The 18,394-nt window shown below is 38.0% G+C and overlaps 1 protein-coding gene across 6 annotated transcripts in view; it reads right to left on the reverse strand.

Moving 5' to 3' along the window:
* PIK3C2G (phosphatidylinositol-4-phosphate 3-kinase catalytic subunit type 2 gamma) overlaps positions 1–18,394 on the reverse strand; it is a 366,119-nt gene that overhangs the window by 248,750 nt on the left and 98,975 nt on the right. For 5 of the 6 annotated variants that reach the window (XM_019936884.3, XM_073788986.1, XM_073788987.1 and 2 more), the window contains exons 13-15: positions 13,620–13,751; positions 12,399–12,431; positions 6,051–6,165 (exon numbers count right to left, since the gene is read on the reverse strand). In XM_019936884.3, the coding sequence (XP_019792443.2) occupies positions 6,051–6,165; positions 12,399–12,431; positions 13,620–13,751 (280 nt within the window). The remainder of the gene's footprint in view (positions 1–6,050; positions 6,166–12,398; positions 12,432–13,619; positions 13,752–18,394) is intronic. The other variant, XM_019936917.3, reaches the window with a different exon arrangement.

The raw sequence follows: 18,394 nt of genomic DNA on the forward strand, positions 1-18,394 counted from the left end.
GGTTGTGTAGGCCTCCTGTTGGAGGGGAGTGGTGCTTGTGTTCTGATGGATAAGGCTGGATCTTGTGTTTCTGGTGGGCAGGACCACATACAGTGGTGTGTTTTGGGGTGTCTGTGACCTTATTATGATTTTAGGCAGCCTCTCTGCTAGTGGATGGGGTTGTGCTCCTGTCTTGCTAGTTGTTTGGGGTGTTCATCACTGTAGCTTGCTGGTCGTTGAGTGGAGCTGGGTCTTAGCGTTGAGATGGAGATCTCGCTGTTTGATATTAAGTGGAGCGCAGAGGTCTCTGGTGGACCAGTGTCCTGAACGTGACTCTCACACCTAGAGGCACAGGCTTGACACCTAGCCAGAGCACCAAGACCCTGTCAGTCACACGGCTTGTTGTCCAAGCGACTAGAGTAGAAATGAGGTGGTAAGTGAAAAAGCAAAATGGCTTCTGCTAGCCCCACAGAGACTGCGACGGCTGTAGCGGGGCTGTGCCGCCACAGCTTGCAGTCCGCGGAGCAGTTGGAGTCACGAAGGCTTCCTGTGAGTCTGTTTGGGCCGCCCGGGTTGCCCGGGTTGCCTGCGTCATGGCTGCCAGTGCCACTCTGAGCACTCTGTTCAGCTGGCTTTCTGTTTTGCCGTGCGGCCGCTGCGTGCAGCTCGGGCTCATGGCTCCTCCTGCCCTGACAGTTTGCCAACTGCTGCCCTAGAATTCTTTTGAGTAGTATGCATTATGGAGGAGGAAAAGGTAAACATTAACAATTAAAATAGGGTACAATATGTATATAGCACCTCAAAGCTGTGTTTCAAGTTATTAATGGCAAACATGTGACACTTCTCCTTCTGTGGTCATGAGCCACTAAGTCTGGCCTTGGCCTCAGTCTTTTTTTTTAATGGAATGCTCCAGGAGCATTCTTTTAATGTGTGCACTGCATGTGCCATGACACCTATTTGTCAAGTGTTGAAGATATACTCCTATTTTCAAGCAAAAACAATTATGAGGCTCTTTCTTCTGGGGTACAGGCAAATACTCAGACTCAGTCATCCAAACTTCTAATTCATACCTCCTTAAACATTTGAATATTAGCTTCTTGTGTTCCACTTATCCATCTTACTTTACTTCCTCCCTCATCCTTTTCCACTTACACTTGGCCACCACGGTTTCTACTATGACTTCATGTCTTGGAATTCCTTGAAGGAGCTGCTGTGAATGTCCCTAGTGTCCATGATCCACAACCATGCCAATAAGGTGTCCATGGGCTTGCTCAGACCCCCATGATTCTTTCAGTTTGTTCAAAGAAATGCAGCCTGACTGTAGATGTAGTTTGGATATTATAAGGCACACAAATATTGGACCATAAGTTCTATGCAGTTCAAGGGAGGGAAGGATGCCTACTAACTAGATGGCAATTGCTGTGAGTCTCAAGGAAGGAGCTGTAAAAGAGGGACCCATATAGTGGTTCAGTAGTGAAGAGAAAAGAACCTATGCTACATTAGCGCACAAACTGTACTGTGGTCTAAGGACCAGGTACCAATAATAAGACTGTTGCCTCCCCATGACATTGCTGATAATTAAGGATAAGCAGGTAATGAAATGCTAGGTAAAGGAAAATACTTTGCATGAATGAGGAGGTAAGAACTATGGTTTAAAGAGAAGGACTGCTCACACAAGAAGAAAAACTGAACATAGTGGTATCTATCAGAATTCCAACAAGCGGACCAAAGTGCTAAGTTTAGAAATATCTGTAGGTTTGATTATTGTAGCGATCAGAGGTATGGACACATATCAGTAATTTACAAATACTGTATTCCTGGTGCTATGCTAGATTCTGGGGATAAAACACTGTCAATGTCCTCAAAAATCAAGAAGTCAATGGGAAAGAAGTTCTTGAGAAAGAAATATAATGTAAATGTGTTGATAAAAATCTTATTGGCTATTATGTGAATATAGAGGAAGGGCACTTAACCCTGCTTGGAGTGGAAAGAGAGGAGGGGGTAAGAGAGAGATCCCTAGAGAAGGGTCCATGGATCCTAAAAGGTGAATAACAATTACAGACACTAAGCCTGAGAGATGGGCAGTAGATGGTGAAGGGAAGACGGTAGATACATTGCAGGCAGGGAATAGTATTCATAAATGCACATAAGGTAAAAGCAGGACAATGCATGTCAGAAACTATAACTCTTTCAGTGTTGCTGGAGCAACACTGTCAGTCAAGGAGTGGCAAGGGAAACAGTGGAGGGGGCTACGTTGTATTGCTCATCCTTAATTCTCTAGGTAGCGCTGAGTTCTTGAAGAGTATAAATGGGAGAGTGGCAGGTTCAGATTTACATTTTAGAAGGATCACACTTGTGGATTTTGCATTAGAGAATAACAAAACTAAAGCCAAGAAAAAAAACATCTAAACCGTTGTAACCTAGGAGGGAACTGTTGAACTAGGGCAGATGAGGTGGGGAATTGTGAGGACAGACATGAGGAACACATGGAGATATGTTGGCAAAATATAGTGTGGACTGAATATGAGTAGCAAGAAAGAAGGAGACAAGTGAAACAGCTCAGTGTATCTGGGGGCATGAACAGACATAAATAATTCAGGGAGTGAAAGCATTCTGAGAGGATGGTGAGCTCAGTTTGGGATGTGTTGTCTTTGAAGCTGTCTACAGAATATCCAGGTGAGAAGCTAGGCAGGCACGTGCTTATATTTGTCTGAAGCTTGTGGTGTAAAGGAGTCTGAACTAAAGATACAGACTTAGAAGTGAACCTGCAAGATACTATAAATAAAACCTTAGGAATGAATGAGACCCAGTTATTCCACTGCTGGGTATACACCCAAGATAAATGAAAACATATGTTCACACACAAATTTGTATATGAATGTTCATAGCAGCACTATTCTTAATAGCCAAAAGGTGGAAACAATCTAAATGCATATCAACTAATAAGTGGATAAAGTGTGGTATAGCTATATAATGTAATATTATTCAACAATAAAAAAGAAATAAGTACTGATATATGCTACAAAGTGGATGAATTTTGAAACATTATGCTAAGTAAAAGAATCTAGCCACAAAAGAACACACATTGTATGATTCCATTTATATGAAATGGGCAGAATAGGTGAATCTACAGAGACAGAAAGTACATTAGTAGTTGCTTAGAGTTGGGACTAGGAAGTGATAGCTAAAAGTTATGAGATTTCTTTATAAAAATGAAAATGCTCTAAAGTTGACGTTGGTGAGATTAGTTGCACACATCTGTGAAAATACTAGAAAACACTGAATTGCACACTTTAAATGGGAGGATTGTACGGTATGTGAAGTATATCTCAATAAAGCTTTAATGAAATTCTCTCAGGGAGAATATATCTACCGAGAATAGCAAAGGGCAGCAGATGGAATCCCTGAGAACTGGCAACAGTGGGGACTAGCAGAAGAAGAGGAGTCCGGAAAGAAGACAGAGAAAGAATAACCAGAGAGAGTGTGAAGAGAAACCTAGGCCAGAAACAGAGGGGAAGAGTGTTCTGTAATGGGGAAGAGACAGTGCCAAAAATTGCAGAGAGAGCGCTAGTATGAAGAGGAACGAGAACAAGCACTGGATTTGGCAACTAGAAATTAGCGGGTTGCCTGACAATAGTTCAGTGTGGTGAGGACAAATAAACCAAAATATAGTGAATTTAGACATGAATGAGAAGATGAGTAAGTAGAGAAACATAAAACAAAACAAGAGCAACATTAACTAAAACAGCTCTGTTCTTAGGGCTTAAATTATGAGTCACTCTACTAGATTGTATACAGAGAGAGGGAGGAAGTTGAGGGAGGTACAGGCTGATGGAATCATATAACAATTTGTCTCCATGTCTGAACTCAGATCTACTTCACTCTATCCACTGCTTCCAATCAGCAGCACAGCATGAAAAAAACAAGACTGACTTGAAGGAATCAAGTTCTGTAACATATATCCCTTATCATACTGTGGTGGCAACAGTGTGGCAGTAATTGTCCATCTAATATAGACAGTCAGCAAAGTACAGACCTGAAAGAAGTTGGACAGGCATAGTACTGTACAGTTCTTTCATTGCACGCAGGTGAAAATATAAGGTTAAATGACTTGTTCACAGTCATAAAGTTTACTATTAAAGAGCTAAGACTAGACTCCAGATTTCCTAACTCTCAGCCTGACATCTTTCCCTTGAGACCCACCCTGACTCCTTAACAACACTGGTGGCAGAACTTGCTTCTAATTTCCTTACCATCTCATAATCTTTAGGTTGAAAATTCTGCTCTAAATTTAGGTGTGTGTAATTAGAGTGGTGCTGGTTATTAAGGCTTTTAACTTTAATACCTTAGTAACTCCTATTTTATTTTGTATATTTCATCATCAAGTAAAAACATCTGAGACATTTCCCTCTATGTCTATACCATTTGAAATTATTTTGTAAAAGCAGATAATTTAATGTTTTTGCATACTGTTGAATTATTTCCATGCCCTCTCTCCTTTTTTTGTAAGATAAATTCTGTCATGGCTCCAGGTCTCTGCTTTGAAATCTATGCTGCTGTCGAATGCTCGAAACTTCGCTTCAGATTCCACTTCCAAGACCTGTGTTCCTAAAGCAGCTGTTCCCTTCATCTGAGAAGAATCAAGGCGGGTCTCATCTGATAGTCTCCCTTACATCCTCCACCCCACCACTGCTGCTAAAGGCCCAGATACTCATAAATTCATATCCACAAAGCTCTGGCAGTGGTCAGACTTGGAAGATTTTGGTTAAGCTCAGGTGGTTTGGATCTGGCAAGAAATAGTCTGATAAGAAATGCACTCATCCTCTCAAAGAAAGTAGCTATCCTGTTACGAGGAAACATCTGCTAATCAGTAAGCCATCAATGCTGAGTGTCAGGATGTTGTGCCAAGATCCACCCTGAACAACCACTCTTTTTTATCATCATGTCCATGGATTCGAAGTGGATCTTTGGCTACTGTCTGGTGGCGGGGGGGACATCCTCCATCCTTCAGAGTGAAAGCCACATTTTTATTAGTGTTATTTTTCTTTACCGTTTTTTAACATCTTACTGTCCATTTTGCTAAACTTTGTCCCTCACACCCCTCAACCCAAACCTGGCAATTTTACATACCTCCGGACTGCACTAGTTCCCTCTAGTGTAGTGATCCTCACTGAAGGCAAATTTACCCCTAGAGATCATCTAACAATATTTCGAGGCATTTTTGATTGTCAGAACTGGGGAAGTGCTACTGGCACCTAGTGGGTAAAAGTCAAGGATGCTGCCAAGTATCCTACAATGCACAGGACAGTCCCCACAACAAACTTATCCTGTCTAAAATGTCAATAGTACTGAGGTTGAAAAATCCTGTTCTACAGAATGCTGCCCAGTTTTCCCGATGGAGATGGAAAGTCCATATTCCCTGCATTGCCATGTATGGGAACGTCCATGCTTCAGGTATCTGATGAATCTTGTCACTTATAATCATGAAAAAATGAGGAAAGTGAGAAAAAAATTCTCTGAGTAGAAAGGACCAAAGCCTGGAATCATTAACCACCTTTCATTCATGATTACAAATAGCAGAAAGTAGAGAGCCTTTAAGGAAAAAGAAAGGATTTTTGTTTGCAGTTTCTCCCCCACTATCCAGGTAATTGCTAGTCATTTAGGAAACACACAACAAAAGAAATTTTAAGGAAACATGACACAATGAAGAGGCAGGTGTGAATAAGGTACCAAGTTAATAATATATACTAATGACTGTTTTTAGACAAAGGAAAGAAAAATGAATACGTATAATGAGTAGATTCATGGCAGCACTCCATCCCTCTCCTTCATGATTGTGTTTGACACAGAATGGCTTGAAATTGCTATTATGTAAGCTGAGAGAAAAGTGCTTTGAGAATACTGAATGCAAAATAAAAGCAATAGAGATTTTACAAATCCCAGAAGGCTGGAGAAAGAGAAGACTATTAAAATGTGTGATCCTGGAAGAAAATTGTTTCTGTAATTGACGACAAGCTACTTATCAACCAACACTTGCTGTGTGTACTTTAATCTCATAGCCTGACACTTACCTGCAGGGTCACTGGGGATGGCTGACTTATATCCCACACTCCTGGAGCTATCAGTTCTTTGGGAGGCTCACTCTGTAATGTTGTGCTGAATAACATAGACCTGAGAATTGATTTGCTGCAAAAGACAACACATACGGACAGGCAGAAGTCACTTCAAAAGGGAAGCTATTATTATCTATAAATTTCTTTTGGAGTATAAACATAATCAGCTATTTCAGTAGCTTCATTCAGTAGCTAGAAGATAAATACAATATTCCTCAAGCCTAGGTACTGATTAGTGGTTCATTTCTAATATACTGTAGGCATGGCTATGTCCATAGACACCTACATTTATTTTCCACCTAAGAAAATTATTTCTACAATGGTTTCTAACAGGTAGCATTTACTCTTAATTTCCAACAATGTTGATTACAAGATGGGACCAGGAATCTCAAATTTATATTCTTAGAGTTATGACTCCCTTAAATCAATAAAGATGTTAACTCTTTTTTTTTTTTACATCTTTATTGGCGTATAATTGCTTTACAATGGTGTGTTAGTTTCTGCTTTATAACAAAGTGAATCAGTTATACATACACATATATCCCCATATCTCTTCCCTCTTGCGTCTCCCTCCCTCCCACCCTCCCTATCCCACCCCTCCAGGCAGTCACAAAGCACCAAGCTGATCTCCCTGTGCTATGCGGCTGCTTCCCACTAGCTATCTACCTTACGTTTGGTAGTGTATATATGTCCATGCCTCTCTTTCGCTTTGTCACAGTTTACCCTTCCCCCTCCCCATATCCTCACGTCCATTCTCTAGTAGGTCTGTGTCTTTATTCCTGTCTTACCCCTAGGTTCTTCATGACATTTTTTTTTTTTCTTAAGCACGTTTTTTTGCTCCAGGGTGACTAAATTCCTTGGGCATCTTTAAAGATATGAGCTCTAAACTTATAGAATCAAAATAGTTGTGGGACTTCATAGAGGAAATGATTCTTTAAGCATAACTAGAAAGATTATTCATATTTTGAATATTTAAAACTATGCTGTAAATTACCATAGTAAATGAGAGTGAATACAGGAAACACTTTAGACAGGAAGAATTCATGGATACTTTTAACAGCTTCAGTAACATCCAGATCCACAGAGGCTTATAGGAATTAAAAAACAAGCTACACCTGGCTTGTATATGTGAATAAGATTATTGGTAAAATGTTCCATGATCAGTAAGAACAGTCTTTGATAAACAAACAAAATTAAAACTGTAGAACTTAAAGTCAATAAAATTAAGTTTATAAAGAACTTTAAAGTAAATTAAGCCTCTTTGAAAATAACATAGAATTCTACCTTGCCATTTAATGGACAAATATGCAAAATATGAAGGAAAAAAATCCAACAAATAAAGTTGTTAAATCCTGAGGCTTCCTGAGGCTTGGCTTCTTTATTTTTCATATCTAAAGATATTGTTAAAAAGTATCTGCCCAAGGGATATATTTTAAACATTTTAAACATTTATAATTTTAAACATTACTGGGCAGATATCTTTATACAACCCAAGAATATTCTTTCAGCAGAATGAATTTTGAGTCATTTTTTTCCCCTTTGTTCTATTCCCTCCTCATCTGGAGAAAGTTTGTTTTGTTTTGTTTTGTTTTTTGGTATAACAATAGCAGGGACCAGTATTAGCAAGCTAAAAGTTAACTCAATAAGGTAAAGATTAGAAAATTATGACTGTGATTTTCTCTTTTACTTTTCAGAGCATATAACCTTGCCCTAAATGGTCTGAAGCATCCATCCTCTTGGGGAAAGTTTTGGCCTAGTTTCAGCCAGAATGCGAAAAGAAGGTCTAACACTAAGTTTGGAGGGCTCAGATGTTAATGTCCTCCACAGTATTTACAGAAAATTTTCCTAGCCACAGTAGAATCAACAGGAGTGAGGAGGGAGGATGTGGCGTATTGGAAGGGGAATGTGACAAAAGAAAAAGCCACAACTTTCTGGCAATTTGAGATTGTGGGAAGCAGAAGACAGAGAAAGAGGGACAGAGTGAGTATGGTAGATAGAGGTATCCCAATTTCCCCCTCTTCTGCCTATAGGAAGACCCATGGGGAGGAGTGTTAGATAAGCGAGCATAGCCTAATGATGAGGGCAGAGGGGACTCCATTCTGTACCTCAAGCTTCAGATCCTGGAAGAAAGTCACCTACTGAACTGCTCTTGTACCAACTTGTGGAGTGACCTTAAACTTAGGGCCATGTGACATACAGGCAAAAGGAACTCCTGTGTTTAGCTTTATTGGGTCTTCTTTGGTTTCTGTACAGAAGAGATGGAGCCTAGGCACAGCTAAAGATATCTGTGTGAGGGTGTTTTCATAAAGGGGGTCACATGGTGGGGACAAAGGGCCTCTGTAATAAGGGCATCTGATTGAACCATCTGAGTTGAGGTCAGCTGGATGTCCCATATGGGTCTATGGTGCCTGCCAGAGCCCAAGTCACCCAGGGAGTGTCAGTAAGCCCTGGTGAAGCTGGGAGAGCACCAATCACAAGCTACACAAGATATAACAAATAACCACCAGCTTAAAAATGCCTTTGATTTGGATATCTAAGTAACTAGTTCAAATAATCTGTTTCTTTTCTGATCCTTTGTATCCAGATATCCTCTTAGAAAGAGAAGGTGTCGGGAAGCTATCTGAGTGACTGAGCATTTTATCCGAAGGAGGGAGACTGCATAATTCTAAAAGGACTATTTAAATTATTGAATTGACTTATTTTTTGTAATTGATGGAAAGTTGTTTTCTTCTCATTAGTTACAGGGTAGGAGCTCCTGATGAAAAGTGTGATATATTAAGTGCATTTTTCTTCACATTTAAGTTGTGTAATGAGTTATATTTATGGCCTTACTATATTTATACGTCTTGGCCATATTTCACTCTGAAAATCTGAATGACCTAAGCTGATTCCTACAAAAATGAAGGGACTCATTTCTCTCCTTTGATGGAGTCTGGATCAACAGTCACCCTGGCCTTAACCCTGAGGCATACAGGGAAGAGTGAAGTCAGAACTCTTGATTCAAGTATGTGTATGAAATGATGTATCAAGCAATAGGGCATAGAGAGAATGAACTTCTAGCTGTCCAACTGAGGCTGATATAATACATACTTTAAGGCAATTTGGGGGAAAGGATGTTTGGCACCATTCTTTGGGTTCTCTGTGTGTTGGATATTAGCTAATTTATATTAGCTAAGGGACTATATCTAAACAACTTTTTCGATATTTTAAGCATGATGGGAACTAAATTTCCATAGACTTCTGTGAATAGAAAACACAAGAATAATGAAGATGATTAGTGGAATTAAGATGTTAAAAGGATGCATCTAAGAGTGTTGATGGTCTCAACAGGAAAGAGGATGAAAATGGAAACTATTAATACCCAAGTTGGTGGGGTTCATCAGTAGTTTTTTTTTTTTTATTGGAGTATAATTGCTTTACAATGTTGTCTTAGTTTCTGCTGTACAATGAAGTGAATCAGCTATATGTATACCTATATCCCCTCCCTCTTGGACCTCCCTCCCACCACCCTGCCCCCCCATCCCACCCATCTAGGTCATCACAGGGCACCAAGCTGAGCTTCCTGTGCTTACAATGCTGTGAAAAGGTTTATTAAGTCAGTTAAAATTAAGCAAACAAACAAAAACATGGAAAAGGAAAACATGCCAGAAACAGTTTCATATAGTGGAAAGCACACCAGACATTATATCAGGACATCTGTACCCTGTCTTCATTAACTAGCCTTAATTACCTTAAGTTCTTTGAGCTTCTTGCACAAAATCAGTGGTTTTCAAGAGTTTTATATTTGTTTTCATATGGCTTTGTGGTTGGGGGAGTAGACTTTAGAAAGGTATTGAGGAGATGGCAAATAGATTTGACTCCAGAATTTCAAATGCCACCCTGCCCCCCCCCCCATCTAGCATGTACATAGACTGTTCGTTGATCTTATACGTGGAGATTTTGAATAAGATGTCATTAGAAAAGGACCACGCTGATAAATATAGCATTTCTATTCTTAAGGATCCTTTTAATTTCAATATTGTACCAATTCCTATGCCTAGAAAAACCAAACCAAAATCTGTGGCACCAGGCGAACAGATGGGTTGGTTTACCCTCTCTGGGTCCCTGTTTCCTCAGACAATAAAAAAGTGGTTTGAATACATTAATTATTGTCATTTTTAGCTATAGGATTCTATACATCCATGGCTTGGCATTCTGAAACCAGCACTTCCAGAAGATCTCATACTGTGAAACTCTTTGGGACTCTGACTCTCATAGGTCTAACAGGTTTCATGCCCAAGAGCAGAGCCCAGGTAAGGCTGAGACAGGCAGTGAGGTTTTCACAGTGCATTCATGGAGCAGGGCATGGCACATAAGGGCAGGAAGGGAGGTAGCTTGATGTAGTAACACGTGTGGAGAGGAGAGAAGTCAGCCCTTCATTCTGGTTCTTGTTCTATTCCTAAGTAGCCCAGTGACCTCTAGCCAGCCCCTTTAACCTTCCTTCATCATAAAGATCTTCACATATAAATGAGATATTTGAATTAGTTGAGCTCTGAGGGTCTTTCTTGTACAGGATGGAAGAATGATAAGGAATTTTCATCCACAACTTGCTTCTATTATTTGATTTTAAGGATATACCTGAAATGATCATTTATAGTGGGATCAGGGTTGGCTACTCAGACAACAGTCTAAGGAATTAAATTTTATTAAGATTAAGATTTATTTAGGCCTCTTTTGAAATTCCGCAAAAGATTCTGAATTTCCTGGGCTTTAACGCATCTCAGGAGCTCTGAAAATACCGATGCTTGGGCCCCTCCACAGACCAGTTAAATTAGAATCTTTGGGAACACATGGGTTTATTTTTAAATCTCCCCAGGAGATTCTATTGTTCAATAAAGGTTGAGACTCTCTGCATTGAAGGAGTTTACCACAATTTAGGAATGCTAAGTAACCACCATACTATTTGTTTTGAATTTAAGTAGGGAAGGTAGGTCATAGAAATTATTGAGGTGAGAATAACACTTTCTTACTGCAGTGTGGAGGCATTGTGAATATAGATATGGTATAAGTCCTGTCTGCAAAGGAGAGGATTATAAAACTTTCGTGGGCAAAATTTTACCTTTTTTTTTTTTTTTGCGGTACGTGGGCCTCTCACTGTTGCAGAGCACAGGCTCCGGACGCGCAGGCTCAGCGGCCATGGCTCACGGGCTCAGCCGCTCTGCAGCATGTGGAATCTTCCCGGACCGGGGCACGAACCCGTGTCCCCTGCATCGGCAGGCGGACTCTCAACCACTGCGCCACCAGGGAAGCCCATTACCTTAGTTTTTGAAACATATTTTTTAATAGGGTTGAAGGTGAATTTGTGTGCTTGAAAATGTTGTTTATTTTTATTTGTACACACTCTCGATGTAGTTATAACCAATACATCTGAGTTTAATCTTCATTGGTTCTTCTGAAATCCACTTCTCAAAACCACAAAGAGATAAGAAACCTTTAATTTTGCATATTTTCAGGTTGTGTGTATCTTGGAAAAAATAGAGACATAAATGCTCATTACAGCTCCACATGGCTGGGTATGAGAAATTCAAGTTGTAATAAATGATAGATTCAATACCAAATGTTTATGGGCAGGGGTCACTCCATGAAAGAAAATGAAATTAAGTGACTTATTTGCTGTGATCTGGAAATATCTCCATCAAATAAATTGGGTTAGAATCTCTGTAACTCAAAGCAGTGAGCACAGTGGGAGTTATTACGTCTCCCCAAATGGCCCACATGGTGGATTTCTGATGTCTTAAAAGATCTGGATTTCTTTAAGTTGGTTAGCCCAGGAGAGAGGCAGATTTTCTGATTTTCATAAGAAATAGTCTTTTGGAAATACATTTACAAATCCTTATTGAAGCTTTCTTTGAAGTAAGTTGTGTTTCTGTGATGTCTCATCAACCACAATTTTGCCACTTTCTCTTAGGAAAACCATTTAGTATCAGTCCCAGATGGCATTTCTTAAAGATGCCCATTGTCCATGATCACTCGCATATAAAGTGTTTACCAGAAGTTAAGTGACAGATGACAAAACAACATGGAGGCAGTGTTTTACTATCACAACCATGTAGAAAAAAGCTTTGAAGAGTAGCTTGAAAGATAAAAATATTCTAAACTTTTTATATGTTTAACAATTTTTGATTACCTGTTATGTGAAAAGTAGTATGTTGGATGATGAGCAGGCATAAAATGGATTAAATTCTTTTTCAGTGAGTAACTGGAAATGTATTCTACAAACATGCTAGATCTTACAAATACTGCAGTTGAAACTTTAAAGAAACTCACTCATGAGATGGAAGGGCACCTGCATAGCTGCTCCTAGTGAGAAAGTAATGAAAGTTTCTAGCCCACAAATCAGATTTTTGAAATATCTGCTAACAGCAGTTGGTATTCCTTTTAGGGCTGAACTGTTTCTTATAGACTTTTGAAATTTTATTTCATTCTAAATCTCCTACAGAGATTGATATTTTTCCAATTCAATTTAATAAACAAACCTGTACTGATTGCCTATTTATAAGAGATACCATGTTAGATGATAGAAATTATAAAGAAAATACATTCCCTGTCCTCATACATGTGGAAATTGGCTATAACATGAAAACTAATAAAAGAGCAACACACACACAGCATGTCATAATTAACCTAATAAAAAATGATTTTAAAAATGTATCACAGTTGCTTTGATGACAATTTATTTATATTGACTAAATGTGGAAACTAAAAGCTGATGAATTTTCCTAACATTTTTATATTACCAAATCTTCCTAAAAGAGCAGGGGCAGAAACATCCTTTATAATAATATTAAAATAACAATATAGGTTCTATTTCTTCGAAAGTCATGTATTTTACAATTTGATTCTAAAGCAAGTCTTGCCATGGAAAAGTCACTAAGCTGTTTTATTTAAAATATTTTTTCCTTAATAACACTGAAAAATCATGTAACTGACTTTATCAAATATTCTAAGCATTAATAATTCCAAATCCTTATGGTTAAATCAACAGTTAATTTTTCAATGGCAATTAGTTCTGATAGAATATCAGAACTCCTATTTGGCTTACTTTTCTGAAAAATATCCTCTTAAAGTTGACATATATTTCTTCTTGGCAATAAAAGGTCAGTAAACTAATTACATTGAATAATTTTACTTCAGCCAGAATTTCATGACTTATATTGTTTCTAAATGACAGTACTGATCTAAATCATTTTGAATTAGTAATTCCAGAGAAACTGGCTGGTCACATAAGGAAAAGAAATTGAGATTGGTCATGCCAATACCTTTTCATGACCCAGTTGACAAACTGAGCATGAGGCCTGTTTCTAAAGCCACTTCTACATTTTGCTTTACAGTCCCACTTTCAATAGTCATGATTTATATTGAGCTATCTCAAATTTAGAATAAAATGTCTCCTTGATTTTCTCATTATGCCAAATACAGCTCACTATACAGTTCCAAGGAGGTTTTTATTGAGATGGAAGTTTTATTAATCACAAATGATATACTTACTGTTTTGGAAACAGCGGAAGACAAGTCCAGGCCAATAAATCCGCATTGTTCGTTGCACAGGTAATCCCAAACAGTTTTATAGTGAGCATGGATTCCCTTGGAAGTGACTTTATTTCAAGAGGAAAATTGATTCTTAAAATAAAAGAAAGAAGTAGGTTATCTACCCATTTGCAACCATGTTTTCATAAATATTTCCTTGTAACATAATGTTATATGACAAAAATATTTTAACTATTTGAATCGAGGCATCCTCTTAAATTTTGTGTTGTATCTTGTAAAAGTAGAAATATAGCAGAAGTACATAGAGTAATGAGATTGATTACTCTATGGGGATTGCTATAATTTTGATATATAAGTTTATTTTTAAAAATTACAATAACTTGAGCAATTACAATTACATAATAAAAGAATGGTTAACATTGTCTTAGGGAATGGGGGGACGGCAGGAAATAACTCATAATGGGTCTTAAAGAGTAAGTTGGTTACAATCAGATGGAGATTTGGAAAAGAATATTCCAAGAAAAGAAAAGTGCATAGACAAGGGCATATATGCATGTAGCTGAGGAGTGGTGAGCAGCTCATTGTGGCTAGAACACAGAATGTAGTCAAGGTGATCTGGAAAGTTATGGAGGATGCAATTAGAAAGACAGGTGGTTGCCAGGATGTTTAAGAACTCTGTATGCTAGGCAAAGGGATCTGAGATTTTTCCTAATGGCAAAAGGAAATGTTTAAATGAGAGAGCTAAAAGCATAGAGAGTTGTTTATAATTTTAAATGTGGACTATTCTGGGTGATAATGAGATTCCAGGAATTTGGGGGCTGATTGCTGAGATGTAACAGACAATACAATTCCTGGATATGTCAAGGTGAATCAAACTCAGACCCTGGATGGATTGTAGATATGGACAAAAAAAGTGGCTAAGGATAAACACAAGATTGTTAATAGTGGAAAAAACCTTGAATTTGGGCATTGAATCTACCAATATATATGAGACTGCCTAGAAGGTTATAAATGATACTGTAAGATTGGGAGGGGTACACCTGGGTGGTAGAAGTATCTAAGAATAAAGGGCTTTTGACAGAAAGTTGAGAGTGTGATCTGAGGTCCCTAATCATGGACAGGAAGAAGGATACAAGAGCCTCAAGAGAAGTATGGGGCTTAGGAGAGATCTATTTATGAGACAAGAAGACATTTTTCAAAAAGTTGAGATGGGGGGAATATGTTCACTAGAAGATGAGAATGCTATGAAGAAATGGGAAAATTGGAACAGACGTTAGCATGTAGGGGAAGATTAATGGGAACTGATTCACCAAGGAATGGGAAGAAGTAAAAGGAAAGTGACTGGAAGAGCAAATGGGCAATTTGTATTGGATGATATCTCATGCCGTTAGGTGTGAGGAGTATGAACAGAATCCACTGGCCTTGTAATTCCCAGTTGAACTTTGAAGTCCACTTGTTTTAGCAGTGGGTGATTATTAGAGGACTGATTGTGACCAAAGTCTATCATCCGGTTGGAAAGTGCTTACTGAGGTTGGCCCAGGTGAGGCCTCAGGTAGTATCGAGTGTCTTCTCACACAAGAAGTTGGCTGTCTAATCTGGATATGGGCAGCAGTCCTTACTCAGTGTGTAAAATAAGAGTTTGGTGACCTCCTTTTGTGTGTGGCTAGGCAGCATTCAGCCTTAGGAATGAGGAGGAGTTAATTCAGCCCAGTGATCATAACTGATTTTGAGGAAGTACACATCTCTCCCCTCAACATGCTGTTCTCTGAGATAGAGAGGTCCAGACCCAGGTGGCAGTAAGACATCTAACAAAAGGAAAGACAGAAGGGCTATTTTAGAGTTTGAATGGATAACTAATATTTGACTAACAGCATATTAGTGGAATAGGACAATGAAGAATTAAAGATGAATTCCAGGCTTCCAGATTATGTTGTAGTGGATTACCTTTAACAGATAGAAAACACAGAGGAGGAGCATGGGGTAGGAGATATATGTGCGGTTTAGGGCATGATGTCATTGAGTTAATAATAACTCAGAGATGTCAATATGTAAGCTATGAGTGGAGAAGATGAATCAGAGGCTTGGATTTGCATATATGTGCATTCAAATATTGGCCCCATGACTAAACAGATGTTCTTCTTTGAGTGATGAATTTAACCTTCCTAAGTCTTGTTTTTCTTATCCATAAATGGAACAAATATTACATAACACAGTATGTGGCAAATGGCAGGTTGTATATCAGCCTTATATTCAGTATTCTATCAACAATGTAAAAACTTATATTAGCCATTGTAGACAGATAAAATATAATTCTAGTTAAAAGTAAGGAAGGGAAATAATGACTAGAGTAAAAAAAATTATTTTACAAGATTAGTGAAATTTAGACTATTGAAAATTAAATTATTACACATTTAGACATCTAAAGCTAAAAGTCTCTTTTCTTTCATATTCCTTCATGGTCATAATATTCATTCAATGTAATGTGAACATATTTCTCAGCTTAAAAGAAGCTCTGAAACTCAACATAAAATGTTGATGATTCTGTGGAATGCACAGTAATTTCTTGAATATTCTTTTACCTGTAATTGACTTGCTATTCAGTTTTCATATTGCTGTGGTAGGATGGAAGCTATAATTTCACTTTATTTCTCACATAATCTGGAAAGTTCTTTTTTCCATTGAGTCTGGCTTCTTCATGTATAACTTCACTTATTAGTGAGCTTTTCATATCAAGAATGACAAAAAATTCGATAAGTTACAGTGGATAGTTACTTCCAATCTCCATTCTGTCATTTTTATTAATAAAGATAAATTCTTCTAGGGTAAGAATATATGCTTTACAAATAGTTATTTATTCATTTCTTGAATAGATATGGATTTTTGAAGCCAGAATAATCTCAGAGTCACTGAGAAATCTTTTTTTATTAACTTCTACATGGCTGTTGAAAAATCAAAGGAATGAACTTTTACACAAAACAAGGAAGAAAAATACTTTAAGAGACAATTCAATAAGTGAAGTCAGATTGCTTCTTTATATCCAAGCTGTTGGCACAGACCTCAAGTTTTAACCGTATGTTTGCCTTACTCTGCTGTTTAAAAATGAGTAAGCACTAAAATTTTTCTTAAACATTCTTTTCTTCTATATGAGACAGCTTTTCTAAAATCAGAATAAGTTTTTGATAGTGAAAATGGAAGATTTAAAAAGTCACATTGTATAGAACTCCCTTATTAACACTAATATAAAATAACAGACCATTGTAAGGACTTTGACTTTTATCTGAGTGAAAAAGGGAGCCGTTGTAGGATTATAAAACAGAAGAATGATGTGGCCTGACTTACATTTTAAAAGAGGTTACTTTAACTGCTGTGTGAGAAGGATTCTAAAGGTGCAAGAGAAGTAGGGTGACTATTTCAAGGCTACTGTAGGAATACAGGGTAGATATGATGGTGGCCTAGACCAGTGAAAGTGATGAGAAGTAATGTTCTGGAAATATTTTGAGGAGAGAGACAGTAGGATTCCTGGACATCGTGTTCTGAGAGAAGGAAATTTAGGCTAAGGATCTGACCTGAACAACCGATACTGGAAATGATCATCCAGAGTGGCCATCCATGGCTGGAACAAGTTTGGAGAGTAAGATCAAGAGTTTAGTTTTAGACATGTTGAGTGAGTACGTGTGAAGTTTGTGACTGATGCCTGTGTTGGCGAAATAAATTTGGGAGCTGTTGGCATACAGATGGCATTTAAAGCTATGTGACTATAAGAGAAAACTAAGGAGTAAAGATAGATATAACAGAAGAGGCTTTAGGGTTAAGACTATGATCAGTCTGGGAGAAGAAAAGAATATGGAGAAGGAATGCCCAGCGAGGGAGGGGAAAAGCTTAAAGAATGTGGGAGCCAGCTCCTACCAGATCATGTAAGATGAAGACTGAGAAACAAATATCAGATTTAGCTTTGCAGGTCATGAGTGACTCTAATGGTCAATTTCGGTGGAGCAGAGACGATGAAAGCCTGATTGGAGAATGCATGAGAGCAGAGGAAAAAAATGGAAGAACGTGAATACAGACGACTCCTCGGAAGGGTTTTGCTGCAAAGTAGAGGGAAAAAATGTCATGGCTGCTGTTGAAAAAAAGAAGTAGAGTTTTGTTTTAATTTAAGATGTGAGAACTATTTGTAGAATATAAATACTCAGCCCAAGATTTTATATGTTGTAAGAAACAGTATGAAAATCACAGTAAAAACCTCAGCTTTGGAGTCAGAGTGGGTCTGAGCACTAGTTCTGTCACTTACTGGTTGTGGGACCTGGGGCAAGTTAATTAAGCTTCATAAACATTAATATTCTGATCTGTAAAATGGAGACGACAGTATCTGTTCTGTTCCTGTGAGAAACTCTCACAGGAAAGATAACAATCATGCACTCTCTTTTTTTAATTTATTTTTTAAATTTTTTACTTATATTTTATTTTTTTAACATCTTTATTGGAGTATAATTGCTTTACAATGGTGTGTTAGTTTCTGCTTTATAACAAAGTGAATCAGCTATACATATACATATGTCCCCATATCTCCTCCCTCTTGGAGATCAGCTCGGTGCTTTGTGACCACCTAGAGGGATGGGATAGGGAGGATGGAAGAGAAACACTCATGCACTCTTGAAGGAAGAGAAGAAAAGTATACCAATGAAGTTATTCCAACAACACTAATGATTTTCCATTTATTTTGAGATTTTTTTTCTTTGACTTTAGAATTAGTAGATTTTCCCCTTGAATTGTTTAAA

The sequence above is a fragment of the Tursiops truncatus genome, chromosome 11 (genome assembly GCF_011762595.2).
Source record: "Tursiops truncatus isolate mTurTru1 chromosome 11, mTurTru1.mat.Y, whole genome shotgun sequence".
Lineage (NCBI taxonomy): Eukaryota > Metazoa > Chordata > Mammalia > Artiodactyla > Delphinidae > Tursiops > Tursiops truncatus.